This window comes from Chrysemys picta, chromosome 5, assembly GCF_011386835.1.
Source record: "Chrysemys picta bellii isolate R12L10 chromosome 5, ASM1138683v2, whole genome shotgun sequence".
In the NCBI taxonomy this organism is placed as follows: Eukaryota; Metazoa; Chordata; order Testudines; family Emydidae; genus Chrysemys; species Chrysemys picta.
Genome location: NC_088795.1, coordinates 133,346,817 through 133,366,199, shown reverse-complemented (window position 1 = coordinate 133,366,199; position 19,383 = coordinate 133,346,817). Strand labels below are relative to the sequence as shown.

At 42.5% G+C, this 19,383-nt stretch overlaps 1 protein-coding gene across 8 annotated transcripts in view; it reads left to right on the top strand.

Annotated features, from left to right (window-relative positions):
* Positions 1-3,178, top strand: part of CTNNA2 (catenin alpha 2) — a 766,120-nt gene extending 762,942 nt beyond the window's left edge. For all 8 annotated transcript variants that reach the window (XM_065597259.1, XM_065597255.1, XM_065597256.1 and 5 more), the window contains one exon: positions 2,046-3,178. In XM_065597259.1, coding sequence (XP_065453331.1) covers positions 2,046-2,333 — 288 coding nt within the window. In that variant the 3' untranslated portion in view covers positions 2,334-3,178. The remainder of the gene's footprint in view (positions 1-2,045) is intronic.
* Positions 3,179-19,383: the final 16,205 nt, after the last annotated feature.

Below are 19,383 nucleotides of genomic sequence, written 5' to 3'. Positions count from 1 at the left end.
TATTTTGGCATCTAATTCCTATTGATTTTACTCAATGGAGTTAGGCACCTTAATACGTTTGTGGCTCTGGGCCTTAGGGCCAGATTTTCAAAGATTTATAATCACTTAAAGCTGCAGATAGGGGTCTACGGCTAGATCTACAAAGGGGATTTAAGCTCAACGACTAACTTCAGGTGCCCTGCAACCTAGTGAAATCTTCAGCACCAAATCAGGTGCCCAGGCTCCCTATACAAGGTACATAGAGAGTTAGGGATCTGCAAGAGGGGAGTCACAAAAGCCAACAATCTTTGTGGGGAGCCATCTAAGGGAGCCAGTAGGAAATGCTGAGGAGATGGGTGTGGCTTATGCTCTGCCCCTCAAAGGAGCACGGCTCCTAAATCTGCTCAGAATTCACAGCGGTGAACCTTCTCCTAGAGTGAGCCATACAAACTAAGTGAGCCCTTTCTTGCAAAAACCACCAGGCTACAGAGTCATTCTCGGTGTCTCTCTGCCCAAGGAGCAATTATTTACTTACATAAAGTGGAGCAGCCTCCACAGAAGATTGAGACCTGCCCCGGGATCCTTCATAGCCCAGTGATGGAGGAAAATGCTAAGTCCCTGCCCTACATCAGGCAGAGTGGGTATTTGAACCTAAGTCTTCAACAGCTTGGGTGAGTCAACTGTTGGGTAAACCTCCTCTGGGCTGCGTTTTGTGTGGAGATTTGATCCCCTACATGTGCTCTAAGGCATTTTCAGAGCACGCTTACCAGAGCAGGCCCCACAGGTAAGATAAGTGGGGGGAAAGCCTAGTTTGTAATCCCCCTGTGGCTTAGACGGGAGCTAAACACCAAGCAACTCAGTGATGGCAATGTGCGCACACATTGCCAGAAATTTAGGCACCGTGAGGATTTTATTGACAGACATTTAGGTGCCTAGGAGTTTGGGGCACCTCCAGGGTTGTCAATTAGGAGTCTGAGGGTCTGCATCAGTGGTGGGCAACCTGCAGCCCCCGGGTAGAATGTATCATTGTGAAACCATTGTTTTACCTACTCCTATAATTGTGAAATCTACGCTCAACTACTTTGTCTTTTCTGCTTCTTGAGGGTTTCACAACCTTTTTTAAACTATTCCAGTGGGATTCCCCAAAGGGCTTAGCATGAGCTTAACTCTCCCAGGGATATCATTTGGTGTTTTACACTGACTTAGTGGGAGCAGTTAGGCTAAAGGTGAGAGTTTGGGGAAATCCCACCTGACCTGTTTTATTGTCCCTCGCAGTTAAAAGTAAGGGCTTGTACAGACGGCCACTTATGTCGGTATAACTTAGGTTTCAGGGTAGCAGCCGTGTTAGTCTGTATCCTCAAAAAGAACAGGAGTACTTGTGGCACCTTAGAGACTAACAAATTTATTAGAGCATAAGCTTTCGTGGGCTACAGCCCACTTCATCGGATGCATAACTTAGGTCGCTCAGAGGTATGATAAGTCACCCCGTGAGCGACGTACGTTACCCTGACCTAAGCGCCAGTGTGGAAAGTGCTCAGTAGTCGGGAGAGCTTCTCCCGCCGATATAGCGACCGCCTCTCATGGAGGTGGTTTTATTATGCCGACGGGAAAGCTCTCGCCCGTCGGCAGAGAGCATCTTGAGCAGATGTGATACAGTGGCACAGCTGCCCTGGTGCATCTGCAGCGCTTCTAGTATCGACTAGCCTTACATTGTTAGAAGTTTGGTGAGAAGTCACTTTGGAGAGGGATTTATGTAATCGAACCCCTCACACACACAAGAGAAACAACTTTTTTTTTCTTTTGAACTGTTTGTCAAGTTAACGTAGAGTATCACACAGCTTCTCTGTAGCTGGCAGTCCAATTCAGTGCACATTACTGGTGGGCTGTACCCAGGACACCTGTGCTACAAACCAGGGTGTATCCTGTACAGAGATTGTTCTTTTTGTATAATATTCTGCTGGCCTTCTGCAAGAAAATCTAATCAGACCTGAGAGTATATATCAAATCCTTCTGGAGGTGAGTTCAGCAATAACCCCATCGTATTTCATTCTCTTTTCTATCCACAGCTGGACAGCGCTACGTCCCTCATCCAGGCAGCTAAAAATCTGATGAACGCTGTGGTCCTTACTGTGAAAGCATCATATGTGGCTTCTACGAAATATCAGAAGGTCTATGGTACAGCTGCAGTGAACTCACCTGTTGTATCTTGGAAGATGAAGGCCCCTGAGAAGAAACCCTTAGTAAAGAGAGAAAAGCCAGAAGAATATCAGACACGAGTGAGAAGAGGTTCCCAGAAGAAACACATTTCCCCAGTACAGGCTTTAAGTGAATTTAAAGCTATGGATTCCTTCTAAAACACTAGGCGTTACCAGGAGGGTTTTATATTCCTTTTTGTATGCATACCTGCCGACTTGTATGCGTCTGGCATGGGGGGAAAAACTAATGAAGCAGTGTCAATTTGCATGCAACCTGAGGCTCTATTAAAGTAATTAACAATCTGCAACCCATGAATGCAGACCAATCTATTCTGATGTTACATGGAGTTATCCCAAGCTTACTTTCTTAAACTATAGCCTAAAATTGGCCAAAGAATTTTCACCTCAAGTGTGGGGGTAAATAATAAACTGAAAAGCAAAACTTTATGCATGCAAGAAACATTAAGTTGGCAGGTATATTTAAAAGAAAAAACCTGGAAGTGTAATGGTAGACCATAAAGCTCGTATTGCTTCTGTTACAGTGCAAAAATGTACTAGCCAATATGCTTAAATGTGTGGCCCAATAATTAAACAATTTAACTTTTAAGTCATCTTCATCATAGTATGTGAATTTTGAACAAGGATAAAAACTAATCCATTTTAAAAAGGCTTCCTTTAATCCATATTTTATTCTTTATATTCTAATAGTGGTTATGACTATGCTCATGTTTCAATTAATCCCATTAATATGGAAAAAAGTTTTACTTTTTGCCAATTGAATTCTTTATGGTGAAGTATGAAGCACAATATGGTGATTGACATTGCCTTTTATATTATTATTATTATGTTATTGTTAGAAATAGAAGACCTGGTGGTGGAATGCTTAGACACAGAAATTGATTATGTGAGAGTTTAGAAGCAAATATGTAGGTGTAGCTTGGATTACAGGTATCTAATATACCATTGTAACCACTAAATCTCAATAAACTCATTTAACCTTGGAATCCTGGGTATGACTTCTGTCTTTTAATGCACAGATATCATTCACCATGGCCTTCAGATGAAAATCAATTTATTTTGCATTCACGCGTCCATTTTGGCGGTGAGGGAGACAAAGTAGTGTATTGTGTACTCACTTTCCCACAACAAGGAAGGGGAAGGGTGCAAATCCGGCTTGCAGCATGTATGTGAGATAAAATTCTGTGATTCTTCAGTTGAATACCCTCCTATCAATTGTATAGAAAACCAACCAAACAATTGCCCCAAACAAATTCTTTCATGTAATGTGGCAGAAAATATTTGATGGGTTTCACCCCTGAAGCAGCTACACAGTAGTTAATTTGTACTGAATTTGTAACGCTCTATTTAATGTAGGTGTCTGAGCATCTGGGAGATCATTTTAACATGCCAGAACTGTCTACACATTATTGTACTGAAAAATGCATCATTGGCTTATATTCACTTTACAGCCTAAGAATTGGTTGAACTGCATTAATTGGGTTAATATCAGTATAACAAGGTTTTCCCTCTATTTGAATGTAGGACAAGCAGCATGAAAGTATTTTTTGTTGGAATTAATTGTTATTTCCTCAAACTTAATAGAGCATTCCTGACCTCTCATGAAAGAGCATGAAATAAAATTTGTATTAATCTGGGGCAGAGTGAGTTATATTGTACATGGGATTTATCTGCTTTATATGATGTTGAGAGATGAGTTAGTATGTTTGCCCAGGATATATTGGTTGGACATAAGGCGTTGTCTGTTAGAACATCAGTGCAACACAACAGCATTATATTGCTTCCTCACATACAGACTGAATGCATTAAATACCCTTCAGTCACACCACAAGGAGAAATAAGAATTCTCTTTGGCTATGTTATTTGTCTAGTGCCTAAAGACTCTCAATGAAGATCAGACCCCGATGTGCTAGGTGAGCTTCAAACACATTGGAAGACAAGAATCCTCCCTTGAAAAGCTTACACCAGAAGCCTGTGACGCTAATTGTCATGGCATATGGTATTCATTATTACTACTTATTGAGCACCATAGATGTGGTTGGCTCTTTACAAAACAAAGACACAAGAACAAATTCCTTGATGGTGTAACTCCATTGGCTTCAGCAGAGTTACACCAGTAGAGAACGGAGTCCTTGTAATCCCTGCACTGAAACCTTTAAAATCTGTTGCCCAAATTTCCCAGTCCACTAAGGCCAACAACATATGGATTTAAACTGGCCAGTTTCCCAGCAGAGAATCCCTCTGTGTACACAAAAGATGGAGGAAAGGGCGAGTCAGGTGTGAGCTGTGTATGTATCAGGAGTGGGTAGAGCATGGCAGAGCTATGCTGAGACCTTCCTTGATGGTGGGCTCCTTACACCAGAAGTTCTAGTAGCATAATTTAGAGCAGTATCCTCCCTACTCTAATTTACCCTGGGGCCAAGCAGCCCTAAATTAGAAAGCTGCAACCAGTTCCCTATCGCCATCAATCAGGGCCTAAGTATTGGATCACAAAAACACAGATCACGGAGCATCGGGAGTATTCCAAAGGGATCTCTTACCACTGGACGTATCCCTGTGGGATTAGGTAATACTGGAATACCTTCTATTCATGTTGAACTTTGAGGATCTCTATCTGCTACATGTTTTGCCTACTTTAATTATAACTAGTTGTAAGCCAATTAAGAACAGTGTAAATTGTGGGCGTTGGTCTCCCTAATTTCAATATTACCATTGCTATACCTTGAAGTAACATTTCCAAAATGATGACTTAAAAAAAATAGTACAATGTACAAACCGTTTCTTCGAAGAAATGTGGGCTTTTTGTTTGTCTTCCTCCCTTCACTCCCCACCCCACTTTCAAGAGGAGTAAACAGATCTACCTATCAGCTTAAATGATGGCTCAAAAATGGGAGCCAGTAGAAAGCCAACATTTCAAAACTCAAGACAATTAACAACCACAGGTGATCAATTATTCAATTCACTAACAAACCAAGGAAAGAGAGTTATTTAAACACTGAGTGAGTGGGGGGAGGGATAGCTCAGTGGTTTGAGCATTGGCCTCCTAAACCCAGGGTTGTAAATTCAATCCTTGAGGGGGCCACTTAGGGATCTGGGGCAAAATCAGTACTTGGTCCTGCTAGTGAAGGCAGAGGGCTGGACTCAATGACCTTTCAAGGTCCCTTCCAGCTCTAGGAGACAGGATATCTCCATTTATTTATTGAGTGCCACATTTCTAACTCAATATCGTACCATAATTACAGTGCAAGGAAAAGCATTAAGCCTCTGGCTGCAGGAGGTAAAATTTGGTAACATTTTTTGCACTTGATCAGGTCTCTTTTGATAATGATTTGCTCCCAGCTGGTGAGCAGACTCCCAGCCATTGGACTGAAGAACAGCATGGCGTTCTGGCAGGCATCCCTGAGTTGGATTCTGTTTTCAGCAGGAATAAAGAAGTCCTGGCATAGCTCTCCATACTGTGGTCACTATTGTTGTTATTCAAATGCCAGAACATGTGGCCTTTGCATAGGAGACTAGAAATCCAACCTACAAGACTTGCCTGTATACTATTTCCAGCAATGGCCGGTTCTTCTGAACTGTGCCTCTGCAGAGAATGCTGTGGGATTTGGGCTTGCAGCCCATCTTGACGAAGCTGAACCAAAATGTTTCTGTTTTATAGTTTCTCCCTTTGGTAAGTATAACCACCAGTTTCTGACTCAGGTACTAGTGAACACATAGACGTGGTGGACTTTTTGTGGCAGGTTGGGAAGCACTTTTCTATGAGAGCATTTTTTTTTTGTTAATAGTGACTAGCAGGAAGAAGACTTTTAAAAGTTAAATGTGGTCTAGTCCAAAGGGTAGCTAATGGGACAGGGTACCTGATGGTCATCTACAAGGGTATGAAGGGTGCACAAATCAAGACCATCAAAGAAATCTTTTGAGCGAGCCAAAGCCAGACTACAGGCCTTGATTCAGCAAAACAATTAAGCCCATGCTTCACTTTAAGCATGTATTAAAATTTAAGTTCCCAGTAAGACTTAAGTGTGTGCCTAACTTGAAGCATGTGCTTAAGTGCTTTTCTGCCTAGGATAAACTTAAATGTGCTTAAATACCCTGCTGAATCAGAGCTCTGATTAGCAGTAAGGGGATGAATCTAAGGATACGTCTATACTACCTGCCGGATCAGCGGTTAGTGTTCGATGTATCGGGGATTGATTTATCGTGTCTCGTCTAGACGTGATAAATCAACCCCCAAATCAATGCCCGTACTCCACCTTGGCATGAGGAGTAAGCGGAATCGACGGGGGAGCTGCGGAGATCGACTCGCCGCAGTAAGGACAGTTGCGTATCTTAGTTCGAACCCCCCCCCCCCCCCCGCTAGTGTAGCCCAGGCCTTAGCAAAGTAACACTTTGGGCTAATAATGTCCCAATGATATGATCTACCAGGGTGAACTACCTTCCAGAGACCCATTGCTAGAGTACTTTAAAAGCAGTGTGGATACGAAGCACTAGAAATACACTGCAGACAACAATCCTACGTTGACCAAAAGGTGGACTGGATGATATTTTCCATTTTAAATGTTTATGCTCCTATGATTAAAGCTGGCTATAATTTTTCAGCTGAAAAAATGTGGCTTTGGCAAGAACAAAAGGTCTTGTTGGAATTTTTTAAAGAAAAAAATTGATTTTTTTATGGGAAATTTCAAAATAAAACCAAAAATTTTGTTCAGTTTAGAACTGCATTTTTTTTGCTTCGTGTTGTTTTTTGAAAACTGAACTGAAACAAAAATTTCTATTCCAATTGAAATATTTGTAATTGAAACAAAACTTTAAAAATTTCATTTTGTTTAGAATTTCCTGTGAAAAGTCAAAAAATTGCAAACTAAAATGTCTCATTTGAAATTTTTTGGCAGTGCATTACAACAATTGTTTTGTTCTACTTGTGATAAGGTGCTGACAGACTTCAAGGCCAGAAAGGACCATCGTGATCATCTAGTCTGACCTTCTACGCATCACAGGCCACAGAACCTCGCCCATCTCATATCATAGAATATCAGGATTGGAAGGGACCTCGGGAGGTCATCTAGTCTGCAAAAGACCCATAACCTCTAGCTGAGTTACTGAAGTCCTTAAAACATGATTTAAAGACTTCCAGTTATAGAGAATCCACCAATTAATCTAGTTCAGGCAAACAAGTGACCAATGTCCATGCTGTAGAGAAAGGCGAAAAACTCCCAGGGTTTCCGTCAGTCGGACCTGGGAGAAAATTCCTTTCTGACCCTAAATATGGCAATCAGTTAAACCCACCAGCCAGGTACCTGGGAAAGTATTCACTTAAGTAACTTACAGCCCTCCCTACTTGTGATGAGTCTACCTAGTGATACAAAGTGGACCACAGATTTCTTTCAACACTCTGAAGTTCTCATCTTGTATTTTCAGCTCATTCTACAATCAAAAGGCAGTCCACTTGGCATTCCTAGACAATGTTTTAAATCAAGGTATTATCTGTGCTTCACAGGTACCTGGTAATTTTCAGACTGAGTTGAAACTTTTCTCTATCGACCCTTTGGTTTACCCACTTAGGCACTTGAGTGCATGTTTAAGTGCTTTGCAGAACAGGGATGGACCTAAGCAGGCCTTTAAAGAGGCACTTAAGTTAGGCCTTTAGAGAGTGACAATTTCATGTGTAGCTAAAGGGTTCATCCCTTTACTCCAATTTTAGCAGTGTTCCCCTTGTATCTCAGTTAACATCAAGCCATGGAGAATTTGACAACTGATGAAGACTACAGGTGACTGAAATGTGTTTTCTTTTTCTTGTTATTTTTTAAAGCTATATATATATAATGACTTGATCTACACTGCCTATCATTGAAACTCTTTGCTGGAGTGCCAAAGGAATAGTTTGATGTTGCAGATTGTCCAACCCAATAGTCATTTGTACCTTGAAGTAAAATTTCAAAGTTCCAAACTTGTTTGGCAGGTTCTGAGTGATAATGGATCTGTAAATAGCCATATCTTTGCAGACTGTGAATTTTCCACTATTATGCTCACTTCTAGTTCCACCTGTCTGAAAATTAGATCAGGGAGAGAGAGAGAACATTATTCTGGTCTTTCTGAGCCTGCAAAGGACCCTTATATTCAGAGGCAATTACTTAGCTTAAAGGACATTTCTGATCCAGTTTAGCTTTTACATGCAGACATTAATCATGAGGTTCTTTGGCCTTTGTTAAGCAGGAAGTCAGATTATATTATCATAATGGTCCTGTCTAGTCTTAAAATCTATGCTCAGACTCTACAGTGATCAGCATGGTATAAATGCATAGACAGGTCAGATTGATAGACCAGATATCCTATAACTATTGATTTGGCTACTGAAAGACAGATACTAATAAATAAGAGTTACTCTCCAAAGACTCAGGTCTTAGGAGAAATGTTACTCCATTCTCTTTTAGAATCTTTTGTTGGTGGTCCCAGAATTTGCTTGCAGAAAAATGTTTAACCTATGATATAATAAGTGGTCTTCCAATGGCCCTGAACACACCAATTTAAGAAAAAAGAACAGGAGTACTTGTGGCACCTTAGAGACTAACAAATTTATTAGAGCATAAGCTTTCGTGGACTACAGCCCACTTCAGTCCACGAAAGCTTATGCTCTAATAAATTTGTTAGTCTCTAAGGTTCCACAAGTACTCCTGTTCTTTTTGCGGATACAGACTAACACGGCTGCTACTCTGAAACCAATTTAAGAGTTCAAGTTGCAGCCTTTCGGTGTGTGTAGATGGAGTATTTTTTTATGATTTCAAGAGTGACTTCTCCCCAGAGTTAATTCAGTTTTTAAGAGCTGTAAAGAGCTTGAGACCTAAAGGAAGAACTATTACTGGACCCTCATTGAAGAATAAATTAGGTTCCTTAGCTCCTGACAAAGGTCTGTGTAAACACTCACATGCTTTTTTTTCTTCATTTGTCCCCTAAGACACCTTTTCTAAAATTGCAATGAGCTGAGGTAAGAGGCCCAACAAACTGCAAGCCATTTTCAATAGTGACCCATTTATCTGTCTTTATGGAGGAAAGGTGGTTGTCTGAGTTCGCCTAGTTTCACTCTAGAAGTCAGTTCAGGTCTTTATAAGCATGAGGAAGTCATTCTTTTGCCCCCTCTTCTATTTCGTCAGCAGTAATAAGTGAGAGATCTGCATCCCATGGCTTGTAGACAGATGTTATAGTTCTACTTCAGCAGGAGTGGTTGGAATGTCATTTATTTATTTTGTTGGGGTTGGCTAAAAGTTTCCCTGCACTAAAGTCTCTGTTTTACCGGGGGCGGGGGTATGTGTGGGGGGAACAGCAGCTAATTGATCTCAGCCCACTTTTACACATCATTGTAAAATTGGGCTTCCTATTGGAGAGAAAATGGTTATTCTGTAATTATTTTATTTAAGTCATATTCTCTTTCTTGCGTGTTCTCACACAAACACACACCTACACCATTCTCCCTGTTGTACTTTTCATCCCAATACCATCAGATCCAAATTAGTAGAGGAAACCTTACAGCAAGCGATCGATTGCCAACCCCTACATTTTCCTACATGTAAAGAAATTTTGGTTGAGATCTTAAAAGCGACTTGTGAATTGGGGAATTTCAATTTTTGGGGGGCCAGCTTTAGACATTTTAAAGGGATCTGCTTTTTAGAGAGTGTGGAGCACCCACCTCTGAACATCAGTCCCCAGTTTAAGATATTGCATGTTGGGCACTGAAAAAAATCGTGGCCTCCCATATCACTACTTACTTTCGAAAATTGTCCTTCCAATCTGTGAACCCTCAGAGTTATTTCAATGGGAAACTTTTTCTCTGTTTTGTTTGCTTCTATGCATTTTGAAGCAATGTCAAAATGGCATTGGTATGTCACTACCAATCCTTTGCTCCTGTAGCATGTCAGTTATAGCATTCCATATGGGTGTGTAACCGAATTTAAAGTCATAAGAAAGCACCAGTTACTTTGGTCCATTGTTGGACTAGTGTCGGTTTGCCATTGCCTGACAAAGGATCAAATCATCAGTTCTAGTACCCCAAGTCCAACAGTGGCCAGCACCTGATGTTTCAGCAGAATGTGAAAATAAAAAAGAAGCAAGGCACTTTGCTGTTTGAGCTGTGCAGAAACTCTTCTTGTCACCTATGTCAATCAGTTTATGCCCCGAAGCACAAGATTTAATTACCCTTTTTCTCAGCCAGCACAGCTGCAAAGGTTGTTAGTGCTCATAAAAATCATCCAACTTTTTTTAACGTTACCAGTGACCGGTCAAATAATTAAATTGACAAAAAAAAATACTCTATAACCTGGCAAATTCTTTCTGTGTAGCCCAGTGTTAAAGGAATGTCTACAGAAAAAGAAATATTATCAGCTCACAAATCATAGGTATTTTCCCAACTGAACAAAATAAATTGTGTTACAGTTAAAACCCTGCTCACTTTTTTTCTCTTTCATTATCTTTCTCTAGTTTCCTCCAGCCCTCTTTGATTGATCCATCTTAGTCATTCTTTCTCTTTTACAGCTACTCCCTAAATTTATCTCCTCTCTGAAACAGAGGCAGTGCAAATGTAAATACAAGAGTCACTGAGAGGAGATCACATCTAAAGAGATGGGAACAGAGGATGACCTCATGAGGGGGGAGAGTTTGAGTGTGACATTTTGGGGTTCACCCAGAATAGCAAGGGGTTCAATCACTGTCTGCATTGCAACCATGGGTGTCTTGTGGCTGTGCAGCTGTGGTCCAGAGCTCTGACCTCAACAGCCTGGCAGCAGGCCACAAGTCTCACCCTGGCTTTGCCTAACCTGGTTACTCCTGGCAGGCTGACTTTAGTACACTGCCAACCCCAAATTCATCCCAAAATTGTCCTACTGTAGGGTTCCTCACAGACAAAGTGTTGGGTTTGCTGCCTTTGCAGAGTCAGTCAAAGACTCCAACCTCTTAGCTTCCCTAGAAGCACACATTTTACTGAACTTACACAGCACTGATGACTGATGATGAAAGCAAAATAAGTTTATGAACAAAAGAACATGGATTTTTTATTTAGCGTGTGCATAGTCATCTAGCCACGTGATGGCATCCTCAGTGGTGTGATGCCGTTCTTCTAGGCCACCACATAACCTAGTCAGCAGGCATTCATTGACAATGTATGTCATCGTCTGTGTTGTGCCGCAGCTGAGCAAAGGGCTGTCATGAAGGCCCCAGTGATACTCGTTGGCTGCACAGAGACCCTGCCCGGTCCGGAACCTATCAAAACCAGGCGGACAAATTGTGGGGTCAGCGACGAGGGACTGGTTGGGAATTATAACAGATATCCATTCCTCTTGCCAGAGTGTTACCGCCCTAACATCCTGGCATGGCGGATGAGACCATAATGGGTGATGTGATGGCAGACATGAAGCTGGTGGTTTAAAAAGGTCAAATTGTGCAGCGGCAGGCTTGAGCTGGCGCATACTTTCTCCAGTAACCGGCCAGTGGCAACCTCTTGTCTGATACGAGGAGGAGCAATATTGCTCAGAACTGAAAGCCATGGGAGTGGAGTCGGATGCAGGGTGCTGCAGATGATACGCATGGCGGCATGTAACTGTGTATCCACCAGTTTGGAGTGTGACGATCAACTCCAAACTGGTGCGCAGCACTCCGCCACCGAATACGAGGTGGCAAGAGCTGATTTCCGCAAAGTTGGAGCACGAACACCCCATAACGACCCTGCCAGTTTGCTAAGAAGATTGTTGTGCATCTTAACTTTAGCTGCTGTCTTATTCAGGTGGGCATGGTAACTCAGTGTGTGGTCTAAGGTCACACCTAGATAGAATGGTTCTATTTAATTCTTCACCTTCTGACCGTTCAGATAAACAGGGCTGGTGCTACCATTAAGGCAAACTAGGCAGTTGCCTAGGGCGCCAAGATTTGGGGGTGCCAAAAAGCGGTGCCCCCAATTTTTTTTTACAGCGTTCCTACGCCCCCTCCCCAAGCGCGCTTCAGGGTGGGGGGGGAGCTGCCGCAGGGCTCCCCACCCCGGCGCACCTCTGCTATGACCCCTCCCCGAGCACGCCATCGCTGCTCTACTTCTCCCACCTCCCAGACTTGCGGCGCCAATCAGCTGTTTGGTGCCGCAAGCCTGGGAGGGGAGGATAATTAGAGAGGGGGGCGGCGTGCTCGGGGAGGAGGTGGAGCAGAGGTGAGCTGGGGTGGGGTGCTGCCACATGGCTCCCCAGGGGGAGAGCTGCCGCGGGGGGAGAGCTGCGCCGGGAGGAGGGTGGAGGGCGGGAGGGGGGGCGGGGAGCTGCCGCAGGGCTGGGGAGGGGGGTGCAAGGTGGAAGTTTTGCTTAGGGTTTGCACTGGTGTGATGAAGATGGAACAAACTGGAGACTCGTTTTATGATGCTTGGCTGGAGGCGCCAAGTCTTACAGCAGTCAGCTAACTTTATCATGTCCCAGTTTAAGGTGGCATCAAGCTCATGAAATATCTGGGCCTGGATACCGAAACAGATGTCATCTGTGTAAATGAATTTTCATGACTTGGTTGTTGGCAGATCATTGATGTAAAGGTTGAACAGGGTTGGAGACAGCACAGAGCCCTGGGGTAACTGTTTGCTCTGTTGTCTCCAAGCACTCGTCTTCTCTCCCTTATGAACTCTGAACTGCCAAGGGCGGTGGAATAGTTCAATGATGCCTGTGACCCAAGGTAGCAGGACCCGTGATAATTTCACAAGCAGCCCAGTGTGCCATACCGTATCATATGCCGCTGTTAGATCAATAAAAACAGCACCCGTTTTCAGGTTTCTCTGGAAGCCATTTTCAACAAATGTGGTTAGCACAAGTACTTGGTCGCATGTGCTACAGCCCTGGTGAAAGCTGGCTTGGTCAGGGCTCAAAATTCTCTCCATGTCAGGTAATACGCGCTGGAGGACCAAGCACTCCAACGCCTTGAAGCATACCGACAATAATGATATGGGACGCTTTAGGAGGCCAATGATCTTTTGTGGTGTGCCATATCTTCGATAGCCCAGCTTCACTGATGACCCTGGTGAAGAATTTCACAAGGCAAAGCCAAGCACGGGGGCCGAGGCTTTTCAGGAATTCTGGAGATATGTTGTCATAGCCCGCAGCTATTCCACACTTGATGCTACCCAGTGTCTGTTCCAGCTCTGTTACAGTGAATGGTTCTGGGCAGCTTCTGATCTGGTGTACACGTTTAAACATACGCCATTCATTCCTCATGGATTAAGTGATACCAAGTAAAAAAGCTAAAGGTAGAAACGGTTACGAGCAAATAAAACTGAATACATGAATTTAAAAAACTAAAACTTAAGCTATCAAGATACCATCTTGGTTCAAGACGGTTTCTCTCACCTACAATTTTCTTTCCAATTTTTACAGGCCCGCCTGGCCAGGATCCATCCTAGAGGTCAAATTCCTTCGTTCCTTTGTCTCCTAAGGTGAAGGATGAAGATGGAGTCTCTCTCTGTTCCTTATATCCCCAAGGGGAATGTCTTTGTCTTACAAGTCAGGAAGGCCTCCTGGGGATTCATTCTCCTGTATCTCTCTGGGGTGCAGAAGCCATGTTGATTCTCAAACTCAGGATAACCCAGGCTGGGTTAGCATGATGGCTTTGTTTACTGCTAACATGTAAATTGAGGTAAACCCACATTCTTTTGCCTAGGACAGAGCTGTTTATCACCTTTACTTAGCCTAGGCTTAAACATGTTCTATTAACACCATACAGAGGGAATTCATAACTTCCCATATACCCTTAAAGACATGCATTTTACAATGACATTAATAACCAACGTGTTATTAGCTTTCATATGATAAATCATACTGCATATTGATTTGGCTACTGAAAGACAGATTCAGCTTCACCCATTAAAGTCTCAAGGCTGGGACCTAAATTTCATGTCATCAGAGCAACAAATTATCTGACTGCTTTCCATTTTAGAAGAGCCATGGAAAAAAATTTTACACCCCATTTCTAGAGGCCAGTGGGTGCCTGAAAGCCATTACATTTCAAACCTGGAAACCTTTAAAATGAGGCTTGTGGCAAAATGATCATTAGGATCCTAATCAGCACCTCACTGCGGATGCTCAAGCTTGGACCTTAAATCACCAATTTGGAATACGAGATTTAAAAGGAAATGGAATCTCCAATCCATACGCTGGGTGCAGCTGCAAGCCAATTTCACCTAGTTGCTTTGTTACTAGGTGACAGCTCAGAGGTGAGGGTGGAACTGATTTATTTCTCAGCTAGCAGAAAACAAAGGCAAGGCCCATTAAGATAAGAAACTAAAGGGTGATGAAGACAATGAATAAAATATACCAACAAATAATAATAAAACATGTACACGGTGCTCTCCAGCTGTTTAAAGCCCTGGACAATGGTGGGGAAACATGATTAAACTCACGTGGGGAAAATGAGGCCAAGAAATTTGAATGACTGGCCCAAGGTCACATGGTGAGTCAGAGGCAGAGCCAAGAATCGAACCTGAGTCATCAGTTTCTGACACCAGTGCCCTATCCCTCAGGGACTATGCTGCCCTTACTTCCTTTAAGGAAATAAATAAATAAATACATACATAAAAATAAGAGGTTAAAAGAACTTTGGAATGCTGTTAAATACACGTCTCTCTTGCTGTAGCCATCTTTTAAAGAAAACTAGGGAGGGAAGGATCTTTATCATTTACAGTTTATTCAGTCCAGAAAAGCAGAGTCATTAAGAATCAAGACCTTCTCTACTCTAATCCTGCAGGGCAGTACAGAGTACCCCACCTTGTCACTGGTGCCATATGGCAGAGGGTATATTTCAGCAGCAAAACCTTCTTGAGTTAAACAGAATCATATTGATATCATTCTCTGCAAACGCAGCAGAATTATGCAAGACCAACATTGCTACCCTACCTATTCAGTTCACCCTGATGGAAGCCAGTAGCAACTCTACTCAGTTGTCAAAGTATTTCACTAATTGTATCTAAGATAACACAAAAGGACTTATGTTCCTACACTTTTATGATAAAGCCAGGTTTGTTCAATAGTTAGGCTCGCAATAGCTTTGTCCTGAGCTGTTCACTTACACCACTTACACAAATGACAGACAGGTGATGGAGGTTTTCCAATTAGAACTTACCATATTACTTGTGTTCTGAATATATTTCTATCTACCTCTATAAATGTGTCTGGCTAGACAGATATAAAATAAATGAAGTCTAGTAATGTATACTGGTTTGCAGAAGTATTGTGAATGATGGAAGCAATTTGTACTATTGAGCAGGCTGGCTTTCAATACGTGAATTGTTTGTTTTATCACATTTTATCACTATCATATTCTTCAGCCAATTTTTATTTACTTTCTTGGATTTCTAAAAATCTTACGAAAATGCACCTATCCTTTTGCCCAAAGCACATGTGCATTTTTTTTTAAAGTATGAAACAAACTGATACTAATTAGGGGTTCCCTTCAATCTTTTTACCTGTTAGAATTGACAAAGACCACCACCTTAGCCCAGACACAAAATCACTAATCCACCCCTTCACCCATGTACTCCATCTATAAGCCTTCACTTTAACTCAGGCACACCATAACTAGCGCATGTCACTACTCAAGGAAAAACAGGTAGGCCCCATGCTGTGCCTTGAAGGTCAAAATACTCTGGATCTGTCTGCGGTTGGTCTAGTTTTGGAATCGCGGTCAAGGGGTAGGTCAAGGTTAGCAAATATATGTGAGTCTACCTCTTTGCCTCAATTTAGCTGGTTGAAGTTGACGCTGGAAAGCTTAAGGTGAACTCTAATCAACTAAATCGAGATAACAAGAGTTAACCTGCATCGGCAGTTGGGAAATAGTTGGGTTTAGATAACCCTGATCGCTTCCCCTAAAATAAAAAAAATCTTAAATGGGAACCAGTTCCAGAATCAAAGGCAAAACTATGCAAGCGTCCTTTTGGGAAGCTAGTATTTTGATTTGTCTAAAGACGACATGAGGACATTGATTCCTGCTCTGTCCCCTCTGGCTCTGGTCTGGCTCTGACTTTTTAGAAACATTTAGTAAAGCTCTTCCAAAGCCTGTTATTTAATAGATTTCTTAACACCAAGAATATCTTCCATGCCCAAAGAAGTGTTTTTGAATGTACCTTATTGGCAAGTTGAGCACTTTAAAGTTTTGATAGGGACTGTTAAGTGCCTGGTGTACTTTGTTATCTCATGATAATGGCCTCTTCCTCACGGTTTATTGATTTATTAAGGATAATGTGAATAGTGAGGCCATAAACTTAGAAGAGTAATAAAAGTGCTAGAACTGATATGGGAATGCATCAGAGAATATCTTGCATATTACACTGCTGGAAGATGGCCTCTTTCCCTTGTGCCTTGGCCAACAGGTGCCTTTGTTTAGAAGTGACGCCTTCCGTTAAATTTAATTACTTCCCTTGTGGCTCACATGATAAAGATGTACTTACTGAATGAAAGGTGGCTTTCTGTTTAAAAGTGCAGGGTAAAGGAATGACGATTGACAAGGGAGACTTTTAAATGAAGCTATGCAGGATGTGGGCTCTGTTATTACACCGGTGGTGATTGGGGCTTCAAAGGCTCAGATTCAGATGTTTCGCACAGCTGAATTGCATAGTAAAATATACCCCTTGATAATAAGACAAAGGTTATTCATAATGGGTGACCTGTATTCACAGCATTCCGACAGGAAACAATGAGCTATCAGAAGTCACTTGTACAAAAGTTGAGTCTCATTCATTATTGATGAATATTCCACATTGCAGACAAGCTTTATATTTTTTTCTCCATTTCAGCCAAGGTCTTTCTCATTCGAGGAGTATTTTCTGCATTATTAATTCAATCATGCTGGGCAGCTTGCTTTCTAATTTTTGCTTTTGGATTCCTCTCACTCCCTTTGACACCTTGGGCTAGTTAGTTCACATTCAAGCTATTGAAAGAGATGTCCTTGCTGCAATAAATATGTGATTACTGCTGAGTTTGGGGTTTTAAAAATCTGTAGCATCCTGTGTCTCATCACCTCCATAGCCGTGATTTCTCAACATTTGGTGTTCAAAACACAGCAGCAGCATTTACACTTCCCTGATCCAGTGGCCGTCTGATAATACCCCACCCTCCGCCACTGCCCCAAGAAATTCTTCCAATAAAAAGGGGAGGCCAGGGCCTGCGGAAAGCCTGGCCATATGCCTTTGTCCTCGGTCACATACTTTGTCCCAGGCAGAAAGGTGGGTGTAGGAGCGTCTATCCATGGTGTATTGAAAACTGAACATTAAAATGGTAAGCTATTGTCTCAGGGAGTTTCCAGGTCCTGCTTGCAGGCTAGGTGGCTCTATAGGGAAGCGTGTGGTCTGGGTCCAACATAAGTCTGTCTGCAAAGAGACAGCCTAAAGCAAGATGGTGTGAGTTATGCCCTCTGCCTTAGGGAGCAGCCTGCTTTGTCTCTCTCTGTTTTTGGTTCTTGTGTATTAAGATTCTGGATTGTAAGAAATAAAGTAGTGTTATGCTTCAATCTTCCAGGAAGAGTATTTTAGGTTTTTACTAAATTTCTCTGTTTGTATGCTTTGAACATAACACTACCATCCAGGGATTCCACTGGAGGGAATCCTCAGGGGCCTAGATCTTCTAACAACCAAGTGGAGGTGGCCCAGTATCTCTAATTGCCTATGTTCATTTTCAGTCCGCAGTACAAGGACCATGACTTTCCACATTAGCACAGTCCTGGACCACCCTCAATGTACTCCTTTTCTGAAACAAAGTGCCTAAACTTTATTACAGTTAAATTCCCAGTAGGGCTCAATGGGCTCTTCAGCTGGAACAGTCAATGGGATTTTGCCTGAGCAAGGTCTCCAGAATTAGATGCTGGGAGAGAAGGAGAGGCACCTTTAGCACATGTTCATAGTCTTGGATCTCCTCACCTACAAGAACAGAGGAAACAGAACAAAGAAAGTGCCCGAGGGTGGAGGCGGGAAATGACAGCTATGCTATAATTTCACATGCTGACTTCTCTGAGCTGTGAGTTCAGTTGTTGTGAGCTAAGAAAAGCTTCAAAAAGCTGATGTTCTGGTTTGTGTATTAGTTTATAACAGCACTAAGGCCCTCAATAGGAGACCTTTATCTGTCAAATCCCAACCAGCCTTGATAAATCACCTTTTGTCACTTCACTTTGTTACTCATCTGACTGGGGGCCGGGGGGGGGGGAACCATGATGTAGATTAGTCCCCAGATTTGAAGTCGGGAATGAATTTCCACTGAAATACTTTAATGACTGGCTAATGCTTATACGTAACTATTCACTCTACTGACTGGAATCACAATTATTCAATTGTGTGCCCTAGACACTATACTGTTAACAGTTATTAGAGATTTTTCTTTAGCTCAAGTGGTAGAGGCATCCATTTCTGGAGCAGTAGAATGTGAGTTCTATCCCTGCTTCATGTTGCCATGAAGTTCTGAATGCTTGTGGTGCTCAGAGTCATGGTAACTCTGAAATTCCCTTATGGTCATAGATATGACAGCACAAGGGCATAAAGGGCAGTAATGGGTAGACCACAAAGGGTTGGGGTTTAGTTTTGGGTCAAAGAAATATCTAAGTTTGCCCAACATAACGAATTTGCAAAATATGACTGAGGGCTCACAGAGACAGAGCCACTCACAAGAATGAAGGGAGAAAAATGTCATCAGAACTCTTCAGAACGCTCAGCAAAGATTGTCTCTAAAATTGGGAGGAGTTAGGTTTGAGTCATGGGGGACAGAGAGGGCAGGGAATGGAGGAAGAAAATATTTTTATCTAGACTAGTTTGTCCATGGTCAGCTGGAATGGGCACTGGACTGGGATTCAGGAGATCTGGGTTCTGAGCCCAGCTGAGCTACTCCCCTCTCTGTGACCTTGGGCATAAGAATGGCCATAGTTGGTCAGACCAATAGTCCATCAAAGCCCAGTATCCTGTCTTCTGACTGTGGCTGGGGCAAGATGCTTCAGAAACAGGGAAATCTTTCAATGATCCTCCCCTGTTGTCTAGTCCCAGCTTCTGGCAGTCAAAGGCTTAGGCCAAATCATATCATCTCTCTGTGCCTTTGTTTTCCCATCTGCCTTGTCTATTAGCCCATAAGCGCTTTGGTGCAGGGACTGTCTCTTACTGTGTTTGTACAGGGCCTAGCACAAAGGGCTCCTCATTTCACTTGGAGACTCTAGATAC